Source organism: Tachysurus fulvidraco, chromosome 1 (assembly GCF_022655615.1).
Source record: "Tachysurus fulvidraco isolate hzauxx_2018 chromosome 1, HZAU_PFXX_2.0, whole genome shotgun sequence".
NCBI classification, from domain to species: domain Eukaryota; kingdom Metazoa; phylum Chordata; class Actinopteri; order Siluriformes; family Bagridae; genus Tachysurus; species Tachysurus fulvidraco.
In genome coordinates this window covers 32,673,640-32,701,525 of record NC_062518.1, presented here as the reverse complement: position 1 = coordinate 32,701,525, position 27,886 = coordinate 32,673,640, and the positions used below count along the sequence as shown (strand labels likewise).

Below are 27,886 nucleotides of genomic sequence, written 5' to 3'. Positions count from 1 at the left end.
GTGTATACAGCACTATGGCAGAAGGTGCATAAATGTCTGCTTTTCATTTAAGCTCTAGATTTATTTTTTTCCCCCTCCTAGATTGATTTTCTAGGCCTTTTCTAGAAATCTGGATCTTTCAGGGCCCATCTGAATCTAGAAAAATCTAGAGATCCTGCTCTAGATTGCTCTCATGTGATACAATAGGGAGTCTTCAAAAATTTATTTTGAAATGATAAACAAGTACACTTCTGAAAGCATGAGCAGCAAACATTGTACTTCTGCAACAGTTTAAGCATTAACTGCTGTAAACATGAATATTTCAACAACTACTGAAAAGCACAATTTGAAAACTCGATTTCTGAATGTGATCAATGCTCAACTTCATGTGGGTTAGAGACATGAGGCTAAAGTACACAAAGGGGTTGCACTGTTAATCAGAAAGAAATCTATTAACATGCAATAGTGAACGGGGGCTGCTTTCAGTCTGCTGTAAAAATCCGAGCTGCAATGTCATCCAAGAGCCAGTCTACACCTGTCAGGAGGTTCGCTCCAGTCACTGCACTGCAGCCAACTATACACCAGTGATGTGTCTTAATCTCATCCAGAGCCAACGTCTGTCAAAGAAATAAGTGTTATTCAGAAGAGTTTTTCCTTTGTACAAAATGTGACAGGCAATATGTTTAAAATACTGTGTATATATTCACACGTGTAGGAATGGAAGAACAGCTAAGCTAGATGAATGACCAACTAACTTTGTTTCAATAAAACATTCTGTCTGAATCCCATCATCACAGCAATTAATTGTCCAATCTTATCTGCATATGGCCAGTACAGATAAAGGGTTTAATTCCAGTAAAGCAACAGCCACATCTGATTACATCTGTTTAATCTGCTTGGTTGGAAAGAAAACCTGCACTCACACCGGCCCTTTCCGAATAAGACTGGACATTGCTAATTTAGGCCAGACTAACCTGAGGAGTGCAGTGTCTACCTAAAACTGAATTACTGCAATCCAATTTAGAAATAAAATAAAATAGAAGAAATACTGACCTCTCTGATGGCATCCTTAGATAAAGCACCAGGCAAATCCTGTTTGTTGGCAAACACTAGGAGTGTAGCTCCTGCAAGTCTCTGTCAATAGAAATTAATAGATTATAAAGACTAGAAGGTAAACAAGCAGACAACTGTACTTGTGAAAGCAGTTAAAAAAAAAACGTTTAGAACAAATGGGTTAATTTTCTCACCTCCTCCAGTAAAAGTGCACTGAGTTCCTTCCTACAGTCCTCCAGTCTCAGTCTGTCTGCACTGTCCACCACCCACACCAGTCCATCTGTGCTCTCAAAATAATTCCTCCAGTACGACCGCAGTGACTTCTGACCCCCCACATCCCAGATGTTCAACTTGAACCTATTGTCATGTGGGGAATAAAACAAAACCCCAAAAAGATCCATTAAGGTCAATTTCTCAAGAGTATAACATGAGTGCTTTAAAAGAAAAAGTCTATACTGGAGCACATTATATACACTGACCAAGCACTTTATTAGAAACACATACACTTACATTCATGTAATTATCTAATTAGCCAATCATGTGGCAGTAGTGTAATACATAAAGTCATGCAGATGGGCCGGCTAGAGTATTTTTTTAACTGATGATCTGGGATTTTCACACACAACAATCTCAAGAGTTTGCTCAGAATGATGCATTGTGTACAATCTATATAACTGTGGTGAGAAGAAAAGCATCTCGGAATGCTCATGTCAGACCCTGAACAGAAACTGAGGCTGCAGAAGACACAGTGGGCAAGTTGAAGATTAGAAAAATGTAGCCTGGTATGATGAATCTTAATTTCTACCAAGGCACAAAGATGGTAGAGTCAGAAACTGTTGTGAATTCATGGACCTGCCTTATATCAACAGCCCAGGCTGGTGGAGGTGTAGTCACCACTTGAACACCACAGACTATTTGAGACTTGTTGCTGATTATGTGCATCACTTCATGGCCACAATTGACCATCTTCTAATGACTACTTCTAGCATAATAAAGGCACCATTTCACGAAGAAAAAGTCGTCTCAAAATGGCTTCCTGACCCCAACAATGAGTTCAGTGTTCCTTTGTGGTCTTCTCGGTAACCAGATCAGAATTCAATAGAACACTTTTGGGATGTGGCAGATCTGGGATTTGGGATGTGATACATTTGCAGGATTTGTGTGATGTAATCATGTCAACATGGAACAGAATCCCAAATGGATCTTTACAAATTACTTATGGAGTTCATGCCATGAAAAACCAAGGCTGTTCTGAGAGCAAAGGAAGACACTACCCAGTATACACGGTAATAAAGTGCTCAGTGAGCTTTTTTCTCTCTCAGGGATTTCCAGTGACATTTATTTTAATGAGATGTGTAGATGTAGTAAAGACAGCAAACATTACTCCACAATGCAATGCATCTACATGATGCTGTTACAGCATGGACTCTACTTGACTTGTCGGCAATCTGCAAGGTGACAAACACAATACTGCAGACAGAGATATTAGCATGACAGTTGAAGCTATGGAACCATTTATGCAGACTGTGCAGATGTGGAGGATAGTGGATAGATTAAAGAAATGCTGCAGTGTATCAGCAGTTAGTCAAACAGCATTGTGGAAAACCATGAACAAACAGGGTTAGGGGATTGACCAGTAAATATAAAGATTGAATTTATTTATCTTCAGTAACTTGTCAGGTGGGCCTGACAGGAAAACTGGATGTAAGGCAGGAAACACACACTAGAATGGATTCTAGTCCATCAGAAGACACAGTGCACACATACACCTTCACCCCAAAGGGAATTTAGCATAAACAATCCACATTCTGCCATCTTTTTGGAAAGTGGAAGAAAATCTATATGGACACAGGCTGAAGCTGTTAAACTTCACACAGACAGTAACGTGAGCTCAGGATCAACCAAGAGACCCTGGATTTGTGAGATGGCAAAGCTACCATTGCTGTTGAAAACAAAGAGTTTACATGCAAATTGATCATGGTGAATTTTTCCTTTATGTAATGAGGGAACAGGTTATTGCATTTGTAAAAATGCCATCTTTAGTAGTTTTAGCAGACATACCAGAATAGGTCTATATGGGTCTTGTTGCATGTAGCTTGGACTGTGTAAATTGAAACATTTGATTCTGAATGTATTAAATTTAGTGTTTCTGTTGATCATGTTTCATAGTTTCTTTTTCTGTCTATTAATGTGTCCATTGTATTCCATGTCTACCAACTAGGGTCTCTAACTTTTTGCATTCAGGTACCTCTTTAACAGTAAAGTCAATCAATCAATTTCACTACTCCTGATTACCAGACTGATTTTTATAAAAATTATATGGATGTTAATATATATAAGGGTATATTATAAGTTGTTGGACTACTGATTGGAAGGTCATGAGTTTGAATCCCAGATCCACCAAACTGCCAAGTCCCTTTAACCCTCAATTGCTCAGTTGTATAAGAAGTACGAGATAAAAATGTAAGTCACTCTGGATAAGTTTGTCTGCTAAATGATGTAAATGTAAATTATGTAAATAGGAAAAAATAACCTTGTACTTATTTTAATAGACAATAAGACGACCACTGGTCTACCTTGAGATTTTACTTCAAATGACATTTCATGGACTATTTGACTGTCTTGTCCTGCACTGTCTTGTCCTGCACTGTCTTGTTTGTCATGTCCTGCACAGTTTGCACCAGGTTACACAGATGCACTTTACATATCTAGGACTACTTACTAAGTCCTTATAGCTGTGTCTTTTTGCTCTATGTAGCACCATGATCCTGGAGAAACGTTGTCTCATTTCACTGTGTACTGCAACAGCTTTATATGGATAGAATGACAATAAAAGCTTCCTGACTTGCCTCTTAGCTGAATCTAGGGCTCAGTTCACAGACAGTTCACAAGATTTCAAATCAATTACACACTTCATCTCACCATCTAAACCCCTTAATTGCTCAGTTGTAGAAATTCTAAGTCACTCTGGATAAAAAGTGTGTCTGTATTTCCAACAAGCTTCTACATACTCACCCTTTGTGCTCTAGTGTCTTTATGTTGAATCCTAACGTGGGAGAGATTGTGCTGATATCTTCGCCATTAAATTTCTTCAGTATTGTTGTTTTTCCTGCATTGTCCAGGCCACTAATGCAGTGGTTAAGGAAGCAGAGATGAGCAGAGTTTCAGCTGAACAGCCATAACAATGACAATGATTATTACAGATAATAAAGGATACAGCATCAGTAGCCTCATCTCTCTTTCCTTATGTTTTAGCTTCTTTAGTATCGTCAGTAAACCCATTATGAAACAAAACGATACAAAAAAAATCAATCACTTCAAATCTCTACACTAACACAGGTACATTTGTTGCTTTAAAAGAAACATCACTGTTTCACGACACAGCATCGTTCTTCAAACCCGGAAGTGTTGCTGCTGGTGACAGCAACGTTCGCGAATTGTTGGTCACACAAACCACGACTGATTGGTCGTGTGATGTGGATCTCGCCCAATGTCTCAAATAGACTAATCAGAGCTGGTCTTTAGGGCGTGTCTAAACACGGGATTGGTCCAAATCACTGTCAAGAACAGAAAGACTTCCGCACTGTCGCAGCATGTTCAGACCTTTGACTCAACACTGCCACCTGGAGGAGGCGCTCCGAGCTTCAACAGACTTAGTTGGGGGTTTTTTTGTCAGCATTTTGTAATCAGACTTCATCAGTGGAGTTATCAATTATTTCCAAGGGACTTTCAGAATCTTTTATTCATAAACAGCAATACTAGGTGTCTCTTTGTTTATTTTTCTCCCCCCTATTTTGTCGTATTTTATTTCAGTTTTATTCTGTTATCATTTTTATATAAAATATAACTTTTGACTTCCATTTTTTAATAGGTTTATTTCGACTCCTTTTTTTGGACTGTCATTGTCTATGTGACAAATCATACAATTTGAAAAATGAAATACAATTTACTGAAAAAATACAGAATGCATAAAAACAGGCTAGACCTTTTAATGTAGATCTTTGATTTATGTGAAACTTTTTTAGCCTGGACATGAAAAGTCTATAAAAATAGTCAAAGTGTCTAAAAAGTTCATGAAGGTTAAAGCAGATTCTAAGTGTCCGAATATGACCCTCAAGAAGAAGGTGTGCAGAACATCCTAATACCTCTACTACATCTGACCATATGCACATTATCATCTAGTGCTTGCTAATATTATGAACAGCTGCTCTCCACTGCTTCTCTCTTTCTATCCGTCCCGAGGCATCCAGAAATTGTACCAGCTCCGATTGTCTTCCATGCCATGAAGATTGGACCTCCACTGAATGAGGCCAACCCTGTGAGGATCCTGAGGCATCTAGAGATTTACCAGCTCCAGTTAGACTCTATACTAAAGAGGAGATGCCAACTTCATGTGGTCTTTGAGGACAAAAATCTCCACATCAATATTTTGTGTATATTTATAATCACACCCGCCAGTGTCACCCATATGAGGATTAGGTTCCCCTTTGAGTCTGGTGCCTGAGTCACCTCAGACTTGCTCATTGAGAATAAATACAAACACATTTAAATATATCTAATATTAATCTTGAATTTTGTATTCTATTAATCTTTATATTATTCTTTATAATAACCTTTTGTTCTATGTTCTGTAAAGCTGTTTTATGACAATGTCAATTGTAAAAAGCGCTATACAAATAAATTTGAAATGAAATTTGAATAGATCATCCCACAAATGAATGGACCATTTGTACTCTCTCTTTTGTAGATTTAGAATCTCTTTTCCCTCATCATTTACACCACAAGCTGCATCCACAAAGCCAACAGCATTGTGGATGACCCCACACACCCATTGACACACACTCTTCACCCTACTGCCGTCTGGAAATAAGCGGGCCAAAGCAAGTGGGCCTTCAAGGCCTGACGACTTCTTAATAACTGAACTGTACTGAGCACAACACACACACATGCACATAAACTGTATGGACTGCACAGATTTACACTAAATACACACACTTCCAATATATATACAATATATATCCATCAACACTTTTTTTTTTTTGCTATTTGCACATTCTGATTTATTGCTGTTTTGCACAACCCTGTACAATATCACAGGTAACACTGTGTTCATTCCAATATTTCTGCACACATAATATTGTCTGAACATACAGTATTTACACTGTCAGTGCTGTTTCTGTTTATTTTCTTTTGTGTATTGTCTTTTTTGTATTGTCTTGTAATTTTAGTTTGCACTGTCTTTTGTCCTGCACTGTCTTGTCTGTCTTGTTTATCTTGTCCTGCACTGTTTGCACCAGGTTGCACAGTTGCACTTTATGTATCTAGGACTACTTACTAAGTAATTAGACCTGTCTTTGTTTTATGTAGCACCATGATCCTGGAGAAACGTTGTCTCATTTCACTGTGTACTGCAACAGCTTTATATGGTTGAAATGACAATAAAAGCTTCTTGACTTGACTTGACTTGACTTGAAATCCCATTGCAGTGGTTTCTTTTTCTGAATTCTTGAAAATGGCAGCTTTTTAATACAGGACACTTGAGAACCATGGGTCCCAGTCTTTCTCAAGCAGTGACGTCTCTGACCAGACAAACTACCAAGAACAGCCGGAATGTTCAGAGATGTCTTTTGGTGGCTGGCTACTCCATAAAAAATAGTTCTAAGTTATATCTTGTAAAGATCTGAAGGAGCACTTGGATCTTCAGATGGCTTAACAAGAGTATTGGGATATTCATGAGTTCATTTCGTTGTATTTACATTCTACCAATTTCAACACTTTACAGCTGTTTGCTTCCCTCCTACTATGTGGTCCCATACTGTAATTTAATTCATCCGATTTCCCAATAAATTGGGAATTCGGCTGAAATTCACTATTTTATAATTCTATTTCATAATGATTGAAACGCAGCCCCTTTAAGACTGCACTTTAGACTACACGTTAGACTACACGTTAGACTGCACATTAGATACACGTTAGACTGCACATTAGACTACACGTTAGACTACACGTTAGACTGCACATTAGACTGCACGTTAGACTGCACATTAGACTGCACGTAAGACTGCACTTTAGACTACACGTTAGACTACACGTTAGACTGCACATTAGATACACGTTAGACTGCACATTAGACTACACGTTAGACTACACGTTAGACTGCACATTAGACTGCACGTTAGACTGCACATTAGACTGCACGTTAGACTACACGTTAGACTGCACGTTAGACTGCACGTTAGACTACACGTTAGACTACACGTTAGACTGCACGTTAGACTACACATTAGACTGCACATTAGACTACACGTTAGACTACACGTTAGACTGCACATTAGACTACACGTTAGACTACACGTTAGACTACACGTTAGACTGCACATTAGACTACACGTTAGACTACACGTTAGACTACACATTAGACTACACGTTAGACTACACGTTAGACTACACGTTAGACTGCACATTAGACTACACGTTAGACTACACGTTAGACTGCACGTTAGACTACACGTTAGACTACACGTTAGACTGCACATTAGACTACACGTTAGACTGCACATTAGACTACACGTTAGACTACACGTTAGACTACACGTTAGACTGCACGTTAGACTGCACGTTAGGTGTTTCCTATTTTTCTCTCACACAGAGCAAGACTTCCGTCTATCATTAAATTCTATTTGTATTGTGTATTATTACAATGCACATGATGGGTTTTCGGTATTTCCAGCTGTCTTCTAAGGATAAAGTTCACAAGATTTGTCACGTTCCTAAAACAGCAACAATGGTTCTATGCAATTTTTTTATATATTTAAAAAGAATAGTCTAAGTATAAAATCTGTGCCAATCGTAGGCTTAGAAATGTATAAATTGTGTATTAAATAAATAGTGAATCATAAATAATAATAATAATAATAATAATAAAACAATAATAATATTAGAATAAAATATAAAAGGTATAAAATAAATGAAAAGTAAAATATTAAAATAAGAAAAAGAATAACATGTAAATAGTGAACAATAAAGTTAAGTAAGTGAAAAGATTTTCTTTGGAATCTTGCTACATAAACGTCATCATCATCATCATCATCATCATCATCATCATCATCATCATCATCATCATCATCATCGTCCCGTCAGCCGCCTTCACCTTTTGGATCAACGCCAAGAAGTTTCAATGTAATTTCATCATCACCGAAAATATAACGTGTATGTAAATGTACCGTCGTGCCCTGGGAACCAGACCATGAGTCACTATACGTAGGTTTTTAAACAGTGAATAAAATTTCCATGTGTACTTTCTGATTCAGGATTGTTCATAATCAGTAGGGAATTTCCACCAAGGGACCTGGAATGATCCCAGATGTTATGGTGATGCAAGCAGGAAAAATGAGTCAGTCCTTCCAATCTCAGCACCGAATAATAGACCTTTTCAGTGTTACAACTTAAATATGAAATATGCGTGTATTACGTGGTCAGATGTGTAAGTGGACACGGAGTTCACTACCATCTAGTGATAGACAGGATTAAAGAAGAAGACACTTACTTTTATAGAGTTTGTTGAACTCTATGTTTAGTTTAACACCCCCAGGTGCTGGAGTTGGGAGTTTACAGTAAACCACCATGTAGCTTCCTCTCACACTACACTGTTTTCCCGGACGGATGGTTAACAAACTTGCCTTTTACGACTGACTGTAGTGTATTAGCTAAAACCACTATTTTTGCACCGACAAAGCAAAGATTATATTTCGTGTAAATGTATTATTATAAATCGGCTTAACAAGGTGTGATATAACGTTGCCCATCTTTGTTATTTTGTCAAATACACACTTTTCTCTATTCGGATTTGCAGGAAAAGGGGCAACTGTATTTTTATTTGTTTCTGGGTTTATATGTCTTGTACCCCGTGTGTATTTTGGGAATGGAACCGTCACTATGATGTGGCAAATATATCAGGTACTGAACCTTCAGTAGAGCTGTAGATGTACACGACACGCACTTTTGGAACACGCACAGCTGGAACACGCACCTCTGGATCACGCACAGCTGGAACACGCACCTCTGGATCACGCACAGCTGGAACCAAATTCCTTGTGTGTCAACACACTTTTCCAATAAACCCGATTCTGCTTCCGAGTCTGAAAAGGTAGCCTACTACTGGGGCATGTTTAATATTGTACTGTGTTTTGCTGAGAACCTATGAGACTGAGGCATGTGTGTGGGTGGTAAGTGGAGTGTGTGGGCTGTGGGTGTGTATGTGCGTGCGTGAGTGTGTGTGTGTGTGTGTGTGTGTGTGTGAATAAGCACATCAGAGCGGGAAGGGTGAAATATACGGGAAGAGCGTCCTGGCGCAATGTGGCCCGACTTCCGCTCTCCACCTCCGCGAACGCGCCCGTTTCAAATAATGTGAAAGTGAAAGCGGCCGCACTTCAATCAGTCACTATATAATAAACCAAGGCGAGATCACATCAGTTTAGCTTAGTCAGGCCAATGTCCTTCCGCACAGTTACATTAGTTAAAGCCCACTCTTTTTCTTAGAAAGACAAGAACATCAGTATTTAAAGGGTTCAACAGATTGGAGCTTCACTTTTCTTCACTGGACTGAGGAACATGGAGACGTCCTATAAATAACTTCGTTTTTTAAAAGCCAGGAGACGGAATAGTTCTCTCGAGATGCCATTTGCACTCATGGAAAAGGCAGATGAAGAAACAAGCTCTTTCTCTGGAAGTGATTCTCAGAGTCCACAGAACTGGGTAATGCTTTATTTACATGTATGAATTCTAATCTGTATATTATAATAATAACTATTATGAATGTAATTATGAATGAATAGATTGTGTATATACGTGTATTTACGTGTATATCAAATATATATATATATATGTGTGTGTGTGTGTGTGTGTGTGTGTGTGTGTGTGTGTGTGTGTGTGTGTGTGTGTGTGTGTGTGTGTATGGTCATTTATTCAGGGCAGAGATCAGGTAGGAGGGAGAGTTTGTCAACGCCGACAGAGGAACAGAGATGCAGCTCGGAAGAGTCGCAAAAAACAGACAGAGAGGGCAGATGTGCTCCATGAGGTCAGTGCACCTTTTCCATGCATGATCATTTGAACTTATCCTGCTACCTTATTAATATAACCACAAAAATTGTTTGCCAATGTCTGTCCATCATATCAATAATGCACATCATTTTGCCCAACAAACACCTTTTAAGTCATGATCATTTATTGGAGATTAGAAAGGGCTCTTCAAGGGTACGTCGAGGATTTGAACTCTCAACCAGTCAACTTCTACTTTCTATCCTTTCTGTACATACTGAAAAGCACAAGGTACATTTATTTGACTTTTAAGTATATGGTTGTATATTATACTTAGCATCGGTGCACAGGAGTGAGATTACTATATACAGTAGAGTTTACAGTATAACTTGCATAAAATGTGTTCACTTGAAAAACTTTTAAATTCCTATGTCTTTTTGTAGTGTGTGTGTGTGTGTGTGTGTGTGTGTGTGTGTGTGTGTGTGTGTGTGTGTGTGTGTGTGTGTGAGAGAGAGAGAGAGAGAGAGAGAGAGAGAGTGTGTGTGTGTGTGTGTGTGTGTGTGTGTGTGTGTGTGTGTGTGTGTGTGTGTGTGTGTGAGATAGAGAGAGAGAGAGAGAGAGAGAGAGAGAGAGAGAGAGAGAGAGAGAGAGAGAGAGAGAGAGAGTGTGAGAGAGATAATATGCTTGCCCAGGCAGGCATTTCTTGGAAACACAGTCTGTTAAGAGAACAGTTATAGGTCAGATTCCTTAGCCCCTTTGTCACTTATGTCTCATTCAAGCATTCCACTGTGTGGCATTGCTACAATGGTTAATTGTAAACCCTTTTGAGAAACTCAGTGTGTATGTACTTTATCTTTAATGCTTATTTATTTGCTTATTTATTTAATTCTCATTTCCTTTTTTGGCAATAAGTTTTTTTTATTTACTTCAACACTAAGTCTGTCTTAGTGCTGAACACTAGTTTCACTTTCTCTTTCTCTTATGAAATTGTACAAACTTTGGACTTTCCCTTGTGGTTGACCTTGCTATTATGCCTCCTTATGTTTACAGTAGCATTAACCACTAGGCAAAATTTACACATAGTAAAACCCACACTAAAGGTTTATTACATATTCTTGCTGGGTGTAGATTTGAAATTTCATTATAGAATCCTAAGACAGGATTCTTCTGTCAGAGTGGATATCAGGCTGGACAGATTTAAGAAACTAAGAAGCAGTAGTGAAAGGAGAAATTCTTTTCATAGCTTATTGCAATTTGGCTCAAAGGCAGATAATAAACTGTATTATTGATTATAACAAAAATATAGTTAAAGCTACAAAATACTGCATTGTGGCCATAACCTGTATTATTTATAAAACAAAAACCATTAATAACAATGAAAACATACAGAATTTGTGCATTTTGCACACTAAAATCTATATATATATTGCATAATATAACGTACATATTGCATAATTTAAGTGGCCACTTTAATAGGTGATCATTCATGCAACTATACAGTCACAGCAATTGCAATTTCTCATGAATATGCAGTTCAAGAGATTCTGTTAATATGCACATCATACATCAGAATTAGGAAAATGTGACCTCAGTGAATGATTGTGACATGGATGTTGATGCCAGACAGGCAGGTTTATGTATTTTAGAAACGAGATGAGATCTTGATGAGAAGAGATCAAGGAGATCAGCAGTTTCTAAATGTTTAAACTGGCCTGTCTAGCACCGAAAACCTGGCCACAATTAAATTACATTTCCTTATTTGATATAAACATGTGGTATGAATATGTGCATGATTTTATGCATTGCGCTGCTACCACAGATTGGCTGATTGGATAATATCCTCAGTGAGAAGGGGTCCAATTTCCAAGTTTAAACCATATAAGAAATCTTATTATGTTCCTATTAAAGTGTCTGGTGAGGATATGCAAATATTTTGAAGATATAAGATAATGTACAGTGTTTGTTTTAAAACATTCGAACTCAGTTCTTGCTTTTTCTAAACAGGAAATGCAAACTCTGGAACAGGCCAATGCTACCTTAGTGAAAGAGATTTCTGAACTGGAGAAGGAAATGCAGCGCTACACTACAGCCTTAAAAGAACATGAACAACACTGTACACTATCATGTTGGTCTGGACCTTCCATACCTCACATGTCTACCTCAAGCTCACACCAGTCCTTTAATAACCCGAAGCCTAGTGAAGAGCCTGTTTTTCCAACACATGATCCAGCTGCCCCGGATGTCTCACTTGCTGAGCTCCTGGATAGGACTGACTGGGTGCCATGGGACTTTGACATAAGATTACCACCATTTTAAAAAAAAAAAAGGAAAATGTTCTTTCTTCTACCACCTCTGTCCAGCTTTCACATGCTCTATTGGGTTCTAGTCTTTAGAAGTCTGTGGGATTGTACTAAGATATATTATTAAAATACAAATTAATGTTTAGTTTTGATAAATACAGTCTGTTTTTCAGTGTAGTATGTAATGACCTGAATGGAAAATGCGTACACCATAATGATTTCACTTGTCTACAAACCATTTGCTGCTAATTTGTGTGAAAAAAAGGAACATTAACACAAAATGTGTGTTGATTTGTATATTTACATTCCAGTTTATATATGAATATATAGTGTACATGTGTGTGTGTGTGTGTGTGTGTGTGTGTGTGTGTGTGTGTGTGTGATTCCAATGTAAATATAATCTTCAAATGTAATCACTGAATGTAGCCTGAATGATGAGTTTGTATTTATAAGTAAAATATTTGTCATATAAACAGTTTGTCCAATTTCTTGTGTCTATGTCAAATGCAAAAGTGTGGAGTGTTTATCAAGTGTGCATTGTTGATGACTGAGGAGAGATGGCTGAAGGGTTGAAGATGAGGCTGATAAGCTCCTCAGAGCATCAACATAAGGCAGGGACATTGCTGATCAGCACTTGATCAGCTCCCTTCATCTGTACTGCATCTGATATTTACTATTTACTGATAGAGCTAATGTTTTGCGTGTGTGTGTGTGTGTGTGTGTGTGTGTGTGTGTGTGTGTGTGTGTGTGTGTGTGTGTGTGTGTGTGTGTGTGTATGTAGTGTGTTGTGAGGCCATGATGGATATGTGATGTAGCAATAAGAACAATGGCTCTGTGCGCGTGCAGTGTCAGTCCTATAATATGAGGAGAGAGAGAGAGAGAGAGAGAGAGAGAGAGAGAGAGAGAGAGAGAGAGAGAGAGAGAGAGAGAGAGAGACTGGAAAAAAGGCTTGGAGGAAGGAGACACAGACGACGACTAGGCTATAACCCGCCAGACAGATAGATAATCATGATCTCGGATTTATTTTAGAAACTGCATCAGTGCATCGGTGCTGTGGTTGGATTAGTGAGCACACGAGCGTGGGAAGAATAGAAAAAATAAACAACAAACGTTTTGAGGTCGATAGCGCAAGCGCATGTAAGTAAATAAATATATAAATAAGTAGAACCAGGAGGCGAGCGTCATCCGCAGTGTGTTAGCTTTTAGCCTCCATCTCTCCTTGCAGCACCTGCGCGCGCTCAGGCATCAGGAGACGGAGCGCGAGGAACACAAACACGAGCAGTGACACAAATGTGGATCTGAAGATCGGTGTTTTATGATATATGTATATATTTTGCGTGGGGGGGAGAAATAGAAAGGAAGAGCGAGGGGTTTGTAACAGTGCGGATTGCGGTCGCTGATGCACACATGTCCGCGGGTGTGAAGTCGCCATTCTCCGCCCTGCAGCGCGGACAGCAGCTCTGATCTGGATCACACACTGCTCACATCCACAGGCCTGTAACACAGAACCACTGGCCTGCAATTAAGACACGGGATCAGAACCTTGGCCTGATAGGACATCAGATCAATAAGTGATGCAGTTGATGGTGCACGGACGAGGAGGCATCTGACTGGGTTTTTATTCCCCACACCTATTTTGCCAGACCTCCAACATGGGACAACACTGATTGAAGAAAGGGAAAAAACGGCATGTTGATCGCATCTTTATTCTATTCTTCATCCCGAGACGATTTCTAGGCTAATTTTTCGAGTTTATAAATATTTGAGTAAAGACCACATCCAGGCTGATGACTTACACATGACGCCAATACGGCAGCGCAGTCTTTATAGTAGCGCTGGATGTATCTGTGCGCCCCCATATTTCTATAAGTAGACCGCTATAGATTTATTCAGCGTTCGTTGTCTTGGAGATGTGCTGATTTTAAAAACAGATTTTTGGGGGAAATATTAAAAACACAGGGATCAGACAAATCCTGCACTGATTATTCTATCCACATCCTGACTGGGCCGGTCTTTCCTTCAGGCTTATTGCTGGTGAAATTCTTGTCTCTTTTTTTCTATTCTTTTTTTTTTTTTTTTTTTGCTGTTTGGTCAGCAGCTGATACAAGGCACTAAGGAACAACTGTCTCCAGTTGCGTTACGGACATCAGGCTTCTGTCAGGCTTTGCACCCATGGATCAGCCCACCAAGCTGCCCCCGTCGAGTCCGTCCTCACCCACAGCAGCCTTCTCTGTGCCCAGTGCTGAGAAGGTGGATGGCTATCCACGCCGCTCCATGCGCAGGGCCCGCCAGAGAAGGTCACACAGCTCCTCGCAGTTCCGTTATCAGAGCTCGCAGGTTGAGCTCACAGCTCTGCCTCCGCTCAAAGGTAGGCCACACGCTCCTGGGACTATGCCTCCAAGCATGTTTTCTATTACAAGACTTCTTCCATAAACATCCTGAAGTTCCTCTGTCCATTAAAAGATCTGGATGGTAACAGTTTTAAGTGGGGGCTGAAGAGGAACAGAGTCTAACCCAGTCTGGCATTTCATTTCTCAAATACCAAATTGTTTAGATAGATATAGTTTTTTATAGAAATTACATCATATAGTAAATATTTATAATCGTATAGAGGATATAGTAAAATCGATAGAAAAACATATGTGTATTTGATTAATAAAACCACCAAACTTAACGTGTTAAACATAACTTCACTTAATTATAGTGTAAATGTTATAATATTCTTTCAGATCTGAAATATGACCAAATCTTCTACAGAAAAAGTATCAATTACTGAAATATGATTACCCGATCAATGGATATTTTACAGGTCTTTAAGCATGTTAAAATTAAGGAGACATTAATTTATGCACATTTAATTTCAGGGAATTTAAAAGATTTAGGCCAGCAGTAACCCATTACACCTGAGCTCAGATTTAACATGATTATTTTAATTCTAACTGAGGAAATATACCACAATGCATTTATGCAGGTTTACATATTACAACTGAAAACATTCTTAGTTTGCCTTTGTTGTCACCGTTTGTTGATTCATTATTGATGACCATGACTCATGAAATAACACAAATCACACTTTCACACGTGAAAATAATAGTTGTTTCGGAATCATATATGATTCATAATGATTTATTTCAAAAGGTTCAATGGAAGAACATTCAAGGACACAAGCACACAAAATCACTGGGTTTCAGTATAAAAACCTATAAACCCGACATTCAATCATTCTAAGTCATCTTTATCACTTTTTCACCTTGACAACTCAAGCTGCAAAGCAACCCAGCTTAGGACACTGGTAGTGTTATAAAACAGAAGATAACATCCTCCACTCAGGATATTAAACATATTTCTTGATGACTCACCAATCCATGGCCAGATGTATTTGAAAGTGAGTTTATTTCTTACCATCAGTTGTTAGAACGATGTCTCCTTTCATAATGATCACAAAATATGACTCAAATTTTGTTCTTTTCATTTAGACACCCACAAGAAATTTATGATTCACATTTCAGCTGATTATGATTCTCTTAGGATTCATCTGGGATTCTCTTTAGTTACATTTCTAGGACATGGTGGCATGTAAAAATGCAGATGTGAAATTGTTGCCAGTGTATGTGACCATCATGGTCCAACCAGCACACTTGTTCATCTTTCTACTCCACCATTTATAGTGGAACATACATGGATGCTCTAAGCAAGAGCAGCTCTCAAGAAACTCTATTGTACTTCTAGTCTTTCATTAATTATTATAACTGATATTACATTTAACCTTCATGCTCTCCATTTCACAGTGGTTTTGGCATTATATGTCTGTTGTATAATGTTCTCAATGCAATCTATGACTGTGCTTTTAACACTAACAATATCTGTGCAAACATTTACAATGAACACTAAAATTAAACTGTTGTGGCCACTTTATATGGAGAGCTTAAGGGTGGCATTGCATTTTTTTCTTACTTGACTCAATGTCTAGAATCATACACTAAGTAGCTATAGGCAAATAACTATTGCTATTTATTAGCATTGTTTTTTTGTGGAAGCTATTTGGATGTTTAGCATAGTGTGTGCTTAGGTTTTATGGACAATCTAAAGTCGAGTGTCTCTTGGTTGATATGACTAAACCATGATGCTGCAGCCTGCATTTCAGCGGATCTGCACTAAAGTGTGAATTATGGCATTTACCATGTTTCATATATTTGGTGTTGTACTAAGAGCCTGGAAAACATGGGCTAATTGGGCTCACTCTTTGTGTTGTACATTTATTCCATTCGTGTACATTGTGTCCTTGACTGATGACTTTATGATTCTTATATTGCTCGTGAAATTAATTGAGTTATAATTGATTGAATTGTAATCTTATTCTGATTCTGATTATTTTCTTTTGAAATTGGAAGTCAAGAAAGGACAATGTTGTAGGGCTTTTCTGATTTCCCCAATATCCAGTAGTGTTTATATGCCATTTTACTTGCCAACTCTAAAGAGACTCGACAGTGGCTAAGCACACGGTCTATGCATGAGGCTACAAATTTATTTGTCATTAGTTGTCATTTTCAACTTTGTCATGTTTGGTATCCTAAATAATATAATTCCATCTGCAGTGCCTTGAATTGGTACCAGATGGTTAATTTCAAGTTATATTTATTAACCTAGGGCATTACCAACAGGGGGGAAGAGACTGTAAAAAAGAAGCATGCTAATTGGATTTTTGAATAATTCTCTCTCACATGCTTAAACACACAAACTAATATGCCTTGATATGTACAAAGCACATTAACTGCTGTATATTAAACTACACGTCACTGCCCATAGTCCGTCACAGCCAGTGCGGTCTGCAATGGTCAAGGTAAAGAATTTGGAGGAAAAATGAGCAAAGACATATATGCATTTAAACAATTCCTTTTAATCCAACAAACAAATGACCCATATTGGTGTTGATGTTGCTGCTACTTGTGGTGATATTCAGGTTTGGGACAGGAATACAGGATGGGTCATCAAAAATCTTTTGAATGTTTTTTGAAAAAATTATAAAATATAACATTTTTAAAAAAGTTTAAAAAAAGAGTTTACAAGTTTATAGATAGAATAATACACCTGTGTTTAAGAACAGAAGTCTAAATATGTAACAGTGGTGCTACGGCTTCAGAACTAATGGAAGATTTTTGATCATTTCCTTCCAAGTGCCCTGACAACATGAGGTTAGTCTATAAAAGGCCATTGCTATGTGACACTTTTCCTTTGAACATTCTTGTCAACCTGTGTGACCCTGACAGTCCTCAGTTGTAGAACAACGGCTATATACATAACCTTTTGTTCTTCCTTCATTTGTCTACCATTAAGGATGTTTCCATCCAAAGTAGTCGAAACCATGTATAAGATTCATCACAAGGGTTAATAACACAACCTTTATGCTCCATCTCTTCAGACAATAATAGGCAGCACTCAATAGTGCTGATACTAAAGTTTATTGTGCATGAGGCATCCTAATGTAGATGAAGATCACTTAAGTGCTTTACTGTGCTTTACTGTTCTAAACGTTTCAACCAAACAAGGTGGTGATATTGTTCCCTACTCTAGACCAGAATGTTGATACTGTACCTTGTGGATGTTAAAAGAAATGTTCTGACTGCATTCATAATTGAGACAGCTCTGTCTTCTGTCAAAAGGGCTTGCATAGCACATGAGTTGAGTTTCATGTCTATGAATTGCATAGTCTATCCAGGTGACAAATGACTCTTTATGGAGTCTGTGTAATTCTAGAACTTCCACATGCAGGATCAGGAGTTCTGTCTTCCTGTTTGGACTGCCACTACTTAATATGTCACTTCACTTATGTGAAAGAGGAAGAATTATTTGTGCCTCATAGCAATAGGAATGTAGAAATACACATCCTTCAGATCAGAGGTTCTAAACAAATGTTTAGTGCTTGCATCATGTCTAGTAATAGGATCTTACAGAATAGTCATTTTACGATCATCGTTTAGATCTGGAATAGAGTGTATTCTGCCTCATTTTTTTGGAATCTAAATAATCTTTAGAAGATTTCAAAGACCTGCTCAGAGCTCTCCGGTCTGGACGCTTATATTTGTAATGCCCATTTTTCCCTGTAGTGAGTGCACTCCTATAGCCATTAAAGGCAATTCGCCTGGGTATTACACCTTTGTGGAGAAGACTGCTATGTTTGGCTGTGGCCAACAGTAAAACTGTGATCTATATTTTCTGTAAAAGTGATCTGTTTTTGTCAAGCTCTAATGTTTCATTTTCAGAAGGGGGACCCATGTAATTTCAGAACTGATGCCAAGATCCCCTGGCACATTCAGTAAATCATGCATTAGAGACTTGGTCATTGTGTTGCCTCTTGCGTAACTACCTGTGTCGTCTGTAGCGGTCTTTGAAACCCAACTCTGCGGGAGTAATATGTCGGTGCACATGAGTGCCTAAAGGCAATCTGTTGCACCATGTGCTTTGTTCGAACCTCAGACAGAAGGAGTCAATCATTGAATGGTGTGGGGTCCTGTGTGCCAAAGACCTGCCCAACATACTCTTACACTTGCCTGAGTATCATATGGTTTGCACATCAGCATGTCAGCTCTTCTGTGCATAAGGGCTTTAGGAGCAAGGCTTTGTTCGGTGATACTAATAATGAGGTGACAAAGTCCTAATGCCTAAAGTGACTGCATCTGTCATTATGACCAATATGCATGTGCATTTAGAGCTTCAATGTGGCATTAAACAGGCATATTTGCTCATCAGTGAAATTGGTACATTATGAAAAATCCGTTATTTGGCAGATGTACTCTAAAATGCACTTGACTAGTTGTCCCCACTTCCTCTTCCATAGGACTGATCAGTCAACACAGTGAAGGAACGTTCCCTTTTCTTCCAAGTGGGCTTTTTTTTTGTGCCCACATCAGCTACTCATTGCATTCTTTACTGTGGCAGAGCAGCATCAAAGGTGATGAATAGCCAGAAGTATTTCCATAGCCCGTGAAGCATGTTTTGTGCATAGCTAATGGCTTTACATTGCAATTAGGGCAATGTGCTTTAAGTGCCTGTCACAGATGTTCATGTCCCAACCAGTCTGGGCATTCATCACATCCATCATTAAACTTCATTATGGCTTGGAAGAACAAACAGCTAGCCATCATACCCTGAAATACGCAATAGGTTACAAGGTTGAAAAAAAGATTCAACAATTTACAATGAATTGAATTTACACTGATTCAAACAATAAGAATATCATCAAATATTAGAATTATTGGCACCCACAATGAGTATCACACTTAACAATAACAACAGCAATACTACTACTACTAGTGCTAATGGTTAAAATCAAACATTTATATCTAGGAATGGCCAAGAACAAAATGAATTAGAACAATTTGCTAAATACTTGGTAAATAAGACTACAAAATAGAAAACATTTTTGTGGACTGTGCCTGACAATGAAACATGCTGTTAGCTGAAAAAGACAGCTCAGTGTGACTTTGTGCAACTGTGTTTCAGTTCAAAGTTCTCTTCACACCTAGTTCTAGTTGAATGTTGAAGTCATATTATCTAACACTGACACTTCTCTTGATATGAATCAGTCACACTTGAGTCATATAATACTGTGCTTTTCACAGTACATCTTAATAAATCTAAAATAGATGGGCAGAAGCGAACAAGGCTCTCAAATCAGTTTACTAGGATGACTTATAACCTATCTACCTTCACATTCACATTTATGTCAGTTGGTAAAGTAGATGTCCATATCCAGAACGACGTTCAAAAGAGCTTTGAAGACTCTATCAATGAATACATCAATGTTGGTTTACTAGGTTACAGATTTAGGATGGAAAAACTCTGTTCAGGTTTCTTTTTAAATATACACATAAAACACACAGGGAAAATAAGTGCTAGTTTAAGTGTTTCAGGAAGAGGTAGGTTTTCACCTGTCATTTGTAGATAGCCAGTGACTCAGCTGTTCGGACATCTAGGGGAAGTTCCACTACCTCGGTGCAGAAAAGAAAAGAGTCGTGATGAATACCTACCTCTTACCCTGAGAGAGGGTGGGACCAGTCGAATAGATCTATCTATCTATATATTTTCATTAGCTTATATGTCATTTTTGTACATGTTTTTGAGTTATTACTCAACGGTATTTTTGACATAAACTAAGACAGTTTTGTCCCAGCCGGTTTAAATCACTGATCAGACAGATTAAGCTAAATACATAAGTATATAATAAAGTACTGCTTTTATATGATAAAGAAATAGAAATATCAAAACCAATAATAGTCTTTTAACAGGGATCTGATTGAATTAGGCCCTATGAGTATTGATTTTATTTCTATTATTCTCAGCTAGAGGGAATGGCTAGTGACTTGGGTTTAGCTGCACTCCACGTGAGTGAGCGTGATTCAGTAAATAGGCTGTGTAGACTGAAGCAAAGGTTTCTTTCACATTAAGCCACTCATAACTCTTGATTCAGTTTTCTCTGCTGAATAGAGTCATGGAGTCATAACTTCTAGTTTAAAGGCAATCTTGGTTAAATATTTGGTCCTCCTAATTAGGTGCTTTTGAAATGACACCGATTGAGTGGGTAAATGAATGTTTTTTCATTTGTGTATTCAGTAAATAAGCAATCGTAGTGTGTGTGTGTGTGTGTGTGTGTGTGTGTGTGTGTGTGTGTGTGTGTGTTCTACAACTCACAGTATGCAGTGCATCCTGTTCAGCATTTTGTGCATATATGAAGATCTGCGTTTGCATGTCCATATAGAGCCAGCTGGACAGAATGGTGTAGTGTTACTAGCAGACAGAAGGTTTGCTCTTTCACCGGCCTCCTCGGATCAATAATGGGGATGGGAGTGAAAAAGGGAAAGAGAATGGAGAAAGAGAGAGAGAGAGAGAGAGAGAGAGAGAGAGAGAGAGAGTGCTAGGGTAAATGAATCTGAGGAAGAAAAGAGATGCCTAGCAAGAAAATTTCCAAAGCAGAAAGCTGCTTCTTATTTTGTGACATGTACCAGGTAGAAAAAAAGATCACATGTTTTTAAAAAGGTTTAATAGCACAGTCAAAGCAAGTCAATTATTCCTCTGTTTTTAATGTATTTAGGAATCAAATAAAGGGTATTTAGGTCAACTCCAGCATAGATTTCTTTTTGTGTATAAGGAAGCCTCATCTAAATATTGTTGCTTTTGGTCTTTTTGATTGTCTTTTCTTCATAATTTTATTTTAATTCCTGAACATACTATTATTTTTATGTTTACAAAATGTTCCTCTTTTATATACAATTATGATGAATGTGGGAGCTATCATGATGCAAAAAGAATGTCAAGGCTATTTTTTTTTACAAGGTAGATTAACATACAATTTATTTTCATTCAAAAAATAACTTTAAAGCTTTTGCTGAATGGCTGAAAAGAGAAAAGTTTTGCTCTCCCAGTTCTGCAGTGCTGCTCTTTTTATCAATAAGCATAGAGGTGGGTTTTGCAGCCCTGAAAATAGAGCAACAGCTCAGCAGCCACCCAAACACTTTAACTGTTATTTAACGAGAGAGAGAGAGAGAGAGAGAGAGAGAGAGAGAGAGAGAGAGAGAGAGAGAGAGAGCAGGAGATGTACCTAGTGGGAGTGATGGAGGGAGGGTTGGAAGAGGGAAGAGGTGGATGAGAAAGGTCTGGTAAAGGGATGACATCATCCCTGTTGCTCTCTCCACCCATAACCATTTCCTTCATTTTATTCTCCCTTGGTCTCTCTCTCTCTCTCTCTCTCTCTCTCTCTCTCTCTCTCTCTCTCTCTCTCTCTCTCTCTCTCTCTCTCTCTCTCTCTCACTCACTCACTCACACACTCACACACACACACACACACACACACACACACACACACACACACACACACACACACACACACACACACACACACACACACACACTGTTCCCTCTCTCCTCCTCTGCCTTGCTCAGTAGCTGCACTATATTTAGCTCCAGCTTTGAGTGGAGGATATTAGTGGGTGTTTAATTCAGTGATGGCCAGCCTTACTGCAGGGAGGTTTCACCATTAAGACATCCATGAATGGTAAATGGTATTGTAGTTTGCAATCAAATTTTGTATAGCTCTTGTATCATATTAGTACACATCAAGTTAACATCTATATTTACTTTTGTATACAAATCACTTTGACTTGTTTTGCGGGGAATTGCAAAACCTAGCTCTTTTTTTTATTACATCCTGTCCGTGCCCATCTCCTCTCTCTCTCTTATCTTTTCCCCATGGAGAATTCATCTTTTCAGCTCATCTCTCTAGCAGAGTCATGCACTCTTGTTTCCATCTATCTCTCCCTCTCCCTCTCCCTCTCCCTCTCCCCCTCCCTTTCTCTCTCCCTCTCTCTCTTTCATGCACACATGTTGTATGGACCATGTGTATGGATGTTGCAGTTATGGACTCCTGTGTGTGTGTATGTGTGTGTGTGTTGAGGACTATGTTAATGTGTGGAGATGTTAAGGTTATAGACTGTGTGTAGATGCTCAGGTTGTGCATTGTGTGTAGGTGTTTAGTATATATACACTTTCTTTGTAAATGTTGAGTTGGTGTTTGTAAATGCAGAGATTATAGACTGTGTGTAGATATATTAAATTTATGGACCTAGTTTTCTGTATTGAGATATTTAACATTTATGGAAGGAGGCTCAAGTGTGAGCACTTTGTTACAGATAACTACAACTGTTTAGCATGTGCTATTAGAGGAAAATAATCAGCTGTTTATTTCCCTGTCATTAATTGTATGCTCCTATAACACACATTGCAATCATTGTTCATAACGTCAACATTACATTACATTATGCAGCTGCAGTGTACAGTGTAAGGGTCTGTGTATGGATTACTTTAACTAGACATTTTGCAGTTGTTTGCCAGAGTCTCTGCTTCAGTGTGTGCTTCTGCCCAACATATGCAGTTCTATTCCAGTCAAAAGTGTATGTTTACCCCCACTCCAACCTGCTGGCCTCCCATTTATTTCCTCCACATTTGGTCAGTAACACCTTCTTTCTCATACATTAGCTCACAGCCACCCATTGCTGTTAGTGTAGCCAGCTAGTGTCACTGTAAATGACAGGGTAGAAAAAGCATGCCACCCAATCCTGGTCTGTGATTGCTGTGGAGTCATCAGGATTCTCCAGACAATAGAGTGGATGCATTTCTATTGTACCAATCAGTTTAGGTAGACAGACAGACAGACAGACAGACAGACAGACAGACAGACAGACAGACAGACAGATAGATAGATAGATAGATAGATAGATAGATAGATAGATAGATAGATAGATAGATAGATAGATAGATAGATAGATACTGTAGATACTTAATTGATCCCAGACAAAAATTGTTATTTTTTTGTTTTGTTTAAAAGTTCTTTTTACCTCTTTTTTTCTCTTTATCTTTTGATATTAGTTATATAGAGTTTATGTATGTTATATATGTTTCTTTTCTTTTCTCTCTATTGTAGATGCTCCAGTGGCAGAACTCCATGATCTGTTTTGTAAGAAGCTGCAGCAGTGTTGTGTGCTCTTTGACTTCCTGGACTGTGTGGCTGACCTAAAGGGGAAAGAGATCAAGCGTGCAGCATTAAATGAGCTGGTGGAGAGCGTGGCCACCAACCGCGGCATCCTCATCGAGCCTCTCTATCCTGAGGCCATCAAGATGGTAGAAATAACACCACAGAATAACCTAAAATATTATATGTGATTGAGGAGAGAATTATGAAGATTAAGTTGTCTTGAACAAGTTATACTGTATATGGTGATTTTCTGTTTTTTTAATCACTTTTGTAATTTGGTGACATATTCATTTCTTTCACTTAGTACATTAGTAGGCTACATTAGTGTAGAAATTGATGTATGTGATATATTTTAGCTGAAAGCAAAAATCTTTAAAAGCATTGTGGTGGTTTGCTTGGTATGCTTTTGTGTATGATCTCTGTTAAGAATGTAAATGCAGTAGATTGTGAATAATTCATGTGTTGGGTATTACTGTGTAAAACTCATCAAAAAATATATACTGGCTCCACCCATAACTTTAGATCTCGGTGAACATCTTCCGTACTCTGCCGCCCAGTGAGAACCCAGAGTTTGATCCAGAGGAGGATGAACCCACATTGGAGGCCTCCTGGCCTCATTTACAGGTGCCCATAAACTCACATTATCATGATCTTGAAAAAAGGATGTATTAGCTTATGAACCTATAAAGTGTGTTACATTTGTGATTTTAGATTGCAACATGGGATCAGTAGCCTTTACTTACTACAGCTAGTGATCTCCATTTCTCAAAGCTCTAATGTGAATTAAGAAGAAGATCCTGGTCTAGTCTTTAATGGGCATAAATATTGAGTGTGATGGAAATTACATTATGATAATTTGAAACCATGTTATCAGGACACAAACGAGCAAAAATCTTAGGAAGAGTAAGCTAGAAAGCAATTAACATTATGATGACAGTTTTTTCTCTGGAAATGGATTTAGAAATACTCTTCATTCAAGGCGATGATCAGGTTTACAGCCATATAAACTAGAAATACAAACTAAATTCCATTAAAGCCAGGAGACCACAGAAAAGAATGAGTGCATGACCATGTTTATGAATGAGAACATCTACTTACAGTATACTCTAAAGGTGCATTTTCATTCATTTTGAGAATTTCCTGAAAAAACAGCAGCAGACATGCAATTATATCCTGAGGGACTCAGGATATAACCAGGTTTCAGACAGCAAAGAATGGCTTACATAGGAGTGTTTTACGTAATGATTAGATCAATAATTGGTGTTGCTTCATTAACTGTGGAGAAAGTGTTCAGAAGTGCTAAATGTACATGATTAATAAAAACTGGATACATCCACTTGCACCAATTAAAGTTCAGGTGTTTACTGTGTGATCAGCATCAGTCCATGTAAAAAAATCTAGCTAATGTAGCTAATCTAAAAACAGTGATTCTAAAGAGAATGTGAACATAAACATGCCGTCAAGAGTCAGGTGTGGTAAGGTCCATTTATTGTTCCAATTTAGTAAGCAAAAGTTACCTCTTTAGTCAAACACCGATTCCACAAAAATGTACCAGCAAAACTGAGGGAATGAAAGCAGCAAGACTAGTAGACAACAATGAGACTAGTGAATACAGCTTCCAGAGGGCATAGAGACTCACTCTCTTTCTGTGCAATCAGAAAAGCCAGCCAAGTAGTAATGATAGGAGAATAAAGACTAGGGAGGATATAATTAGGAAAGTTCAACAAAGATCCAAAATCAGCAAAAGATTTCACACCAAAAAAGAGTAAAAAAATGACCTGAAACCATTTGGAGGCATAAGAAATTAAAGACATTTTAGTCAGGAAGCAGGTGACAAGGTGAAACCCTTGTTTGTAGCAGATGTTAGCAACATTATGAGGGCTTTTCTAAACTGTAATTTCTCTTTTTGTGTAGTTGGTGTATGAGTTCTTTTTACGCTTCTTGGAGAGTCCTGATTTCCAGCCCTCCATGGCCAAACGTTATGTGGATCAGAAATTTGTTCTGCAGGTACAGTGTCTCAAACTAACATTAAGCTGGATATTATGTGTGTTTGTTTATAGGGAGCATATACTGTAATTTCGATCCAAATGAATGAGCATATTCCTGACACATGTAAACATACACACATGTTTTTGCTGTTAGTGTGATCAATTCTATCAGCTGCAGGTGGTCTGTATGCATGAGATTACATTTTCTGGATTTATTGCTGTGTTCCAAGTTGCTGGAGCTGTTTGACAGTGAGGACCCCAGAGAGAGGGAATATCTGAAGACCATACTGCATCGTGTCTATGGCAAACTGCTCGGCCTCAGAGCGTACATCCGGAAACAGATCAACAACATCTTTCTCAGGTTTTGTATTGCTGGTCAATAATGATAAGATCAAGATCTCAGCTGAAATACAGCTATATCACATACGTTTTACAGAATAGGTAACCACAACATTTATCAGGAAGCTGCAAATTGTGATACACTGTATAGCCAGAGCTATGTGGATGACCATGACCCATGATGATGACCATGACCCAGGTCTCCTTTGGTACACGTTTGGAGGCACACAATCCTCTAGAATGTCTCTGTATTATGTAGCATTACAGTTTTCCTTCTCTAGAACTCAGAGGCCCAAACCAGTTTCAGTATGACAATGTCCCAGTTCACAAAGTGAGGTCCCTGAAGTCATGGTGTGTCAAAATTAGAGTGGAAGAACTTGAGCGGCCTGAGGCCTGACCTCATCCTGATTGAACACCTTTTGGTTGAATTGCAATCCTGACTGTTTTCCTCACCCAACATCAGCCTGACCTCACAAACGCTCTTGTAGCTAAATGAGCACAAATCCCCACAGCCACGCTCCAAAATCTAGTGGAAAGCCTTCCTAGGAGTGTTGTCAAAAGGATAAGCAAACTCCATATTAACGCTATGTCTTTGGAAGAATCTTCAGCATGCCCACATTCAGCACACATGATGTGCAAATTTTGTCAGTATAGCATCTCTCTGTTGTTGTTGTTGTTGTTGTTGTTGTTTTCTTATAATAATTTATATGTAAGCAAATTCATATTGTATATCACTTATTCTCATGATATAATCCTTTTCTTAACCGTATAGGTTCATTTATGAAACTGAACATTTCAACGGAGTGGCAGAACTGCTGGAGATTTTGGGCAGGTACATATTTAATGGTGCTGTGTATAAGATAAAATGTGACATTTGCAAATGCTTATATATCATGTTTGGAAAAGAAAACCTCTGCAGCAGTGCTGAGTTTAATTTAGCACGGTCTTTCATTTAGATGCAGATTAGTATAGCATTTGTTTACAAGTGATTAAGTTCTTAAAATGAGATACATCACTGAGTTTGATGTCTTTTGCCTCAATTAGGAAAGTCACTACTCATTCAGTTCTGGCGGGCAGGACTAAATATAGCATCTTATAAAATTATACAATATCGCTATCCTATGGGAACAAAATATAATTTTATGCATATTTGAAGTGTGGCAGTAACTAATCCAAGGATGCTGGTAATTGCTTGAGTGCTGCTTTGAGCAGTGTGTGGGCAAGTGAGTCAGACCCTTAGCAGGGGTTTAAACATTAGTGCTATCTGCATTCCACCTCATAGCACTTTACTATTTGTGGTACGTTTCTGTAATAAGAGCTACTATGCAATTTAGAGCCATGTTTTGGGTCTACAGTGTCACTCTCCTACAATTTGTCTCATTGCAAACAGAATGTGTTTTTCCCCTAAGCATACTAGGAAACAAAACAAAGCACAGTTTTGACAGAGTGAAAGATGTGGGGGAGAAGATGGAGAGAGAAGTGGGAGAGGTAGAGGATGAGTCAGAGAGGGGCTAGGGATGGAGGGCTGCATTCAGGTTGATGCTTGTGCTATTTTTACCGCCACCCACTGTTTTTGCTCTGATAACAGAGCAACAGAGTCTGAGCTCAACAGAGCGAGAGAATGAGAATGAAAGACAGAGAAAAGATTGACGGTAGTTTTTCTGTCA

At 38.4% G+C, this 27,886-nt stretch overlaps 3 protein-coding genes across 4 annotated transcripts in view; 2 read left to right on the top strand and 1 right to left on the bottom strand.

Moving 5' to 3' along the window:
* Positions 1-187: 187 nt before the first annotated feature.
* On the bottom strand, positions 188-4,510 carry arl2 (ADP-ribosylation factor-like 2). Its single transcript, XM_027134483.2, has 5 exons — positions 4,250-4,510; positions 4,048-4,158; positions 1,227-1,389; positions 1,033-1,113; positions 188-596 (listed from the first exon to the last, which is right to left on the bottom strand). The coding sequence occupies exons 1-5, from the start codon at positions 4,312-4,314 to the stop codon at positions 462-464; spliced, it is 555 nt and encodes a 184-aa protein (XP_026990284.1). The 5' UTR covers positions 4,315-4,510; the 3' UTR covers positions 188-461.
* A 4,835-nt stretch (positions 4,511-9,345) lies between these two features.
* On the top strand, positions 9,346-12,841 carry batf2 (basic leucine zipper ATF-like transcription factor 2). Of its 2 annotated transcripts, none has more exons than XM_027134485.2 (3): positions 9,346-9,786; positions 10,001-10,108; positions 12,073-12,841. In XM_027134485.2, the coding sequence occupies exons 1-3, from the start codon at positions 9,706-9,708 to the stop codon at positions 12,382-12,384; spliced, it is 501 nt and encodes a 166-aa protein (XP_026990286.1). In that variant the 5' UTR covers positions 9,346-9,705; the 3' UTR covers positions 12,385-12,841. The 2 variants fall into 2 exon arrangements, with proteins under 2 accessions (XP_026990286.1, XP_047668034.1); XM_047812078.1 differs by lacking the exon at positions 9,346-9,786 and adding an exon at positions 10,269-10,359.
* Positions 12,842-13,145: 304 nt separating this feature from the next.
* ppp2r5b (protein phosphatase 2, regulatory subunit B', beta) overlaps positions 13,146-27,886 on the top strand; it is a 20,846-nt gene continuing 6,105 nt past the window's right edge. Inside the window, exons 1-6 of the mRNA XM_047812056.1 lie at positions 13,146-14,736; positions 23,842-24,038; positions 24,415-24,516; positions 25,807-25,899; positions 26,111-26,241; positions 26,992-27,051. Coding sequence (XP_047668012.1) covers positions 14,541-14,736; positions 23,842-24,038; positions 24,415-24,516; positions 25,807-25,899; positions 26,111-26,241; positions 26,992-27,051 — 779 coding nt within the window. The 5' untranslated portion in view covers positions 13,146-14,540. The remainder of the gene's footprint in view (positions 14,737-23,841; positions 24,039-24,414; positions 24,517-25,806; positions 25,900-26,110; positions 26,242-26,991; positions 27,052-27,886) is intronic.

Coding starts and splice junctions, on each gene's coding strand:
- arl2 (XM_027134483.2), bottom strand. CDS start 4,314: ATGGGTTTACTGACGATACTAAAGAAGCTAAAACATAAGGAAAGAGAG. Junction 4,159..4,249: donor GAGATGAGGCTACTGATGCT/GTATCCTTTATT, acceptor CCACTGCATTAG/TGGCCTGGACAATGCAGGAA. Junction 597..1,032: donor CTAAGGATGCCATCAGAGAG/GTCAGTATTTCT, acceptor TTTCTTTGACAG/ACGTTGGCTCTGGATGAGAT.
- batf2 (XM_027134485.2), top strand. CDS start 9,706: ATGCCATTTGCACTCATGGAAAAGGCAGATGAAGAAACAAGCTCTTTC. Junction 9,787..10,000: donor CTCAGAGTCCACAGAACTGG/GTAATGCTTTAT, acceptor TCATTTATTCAG/GGCAGAGATCAGGTAGGAGG. Junction 10,109..12,072: donor GGGCAGATGTGCTCCATGAG/GTCAGTGCACCT, acceptor TTTTCTAAACAG/GAAATGCAAACTCTGGAACA.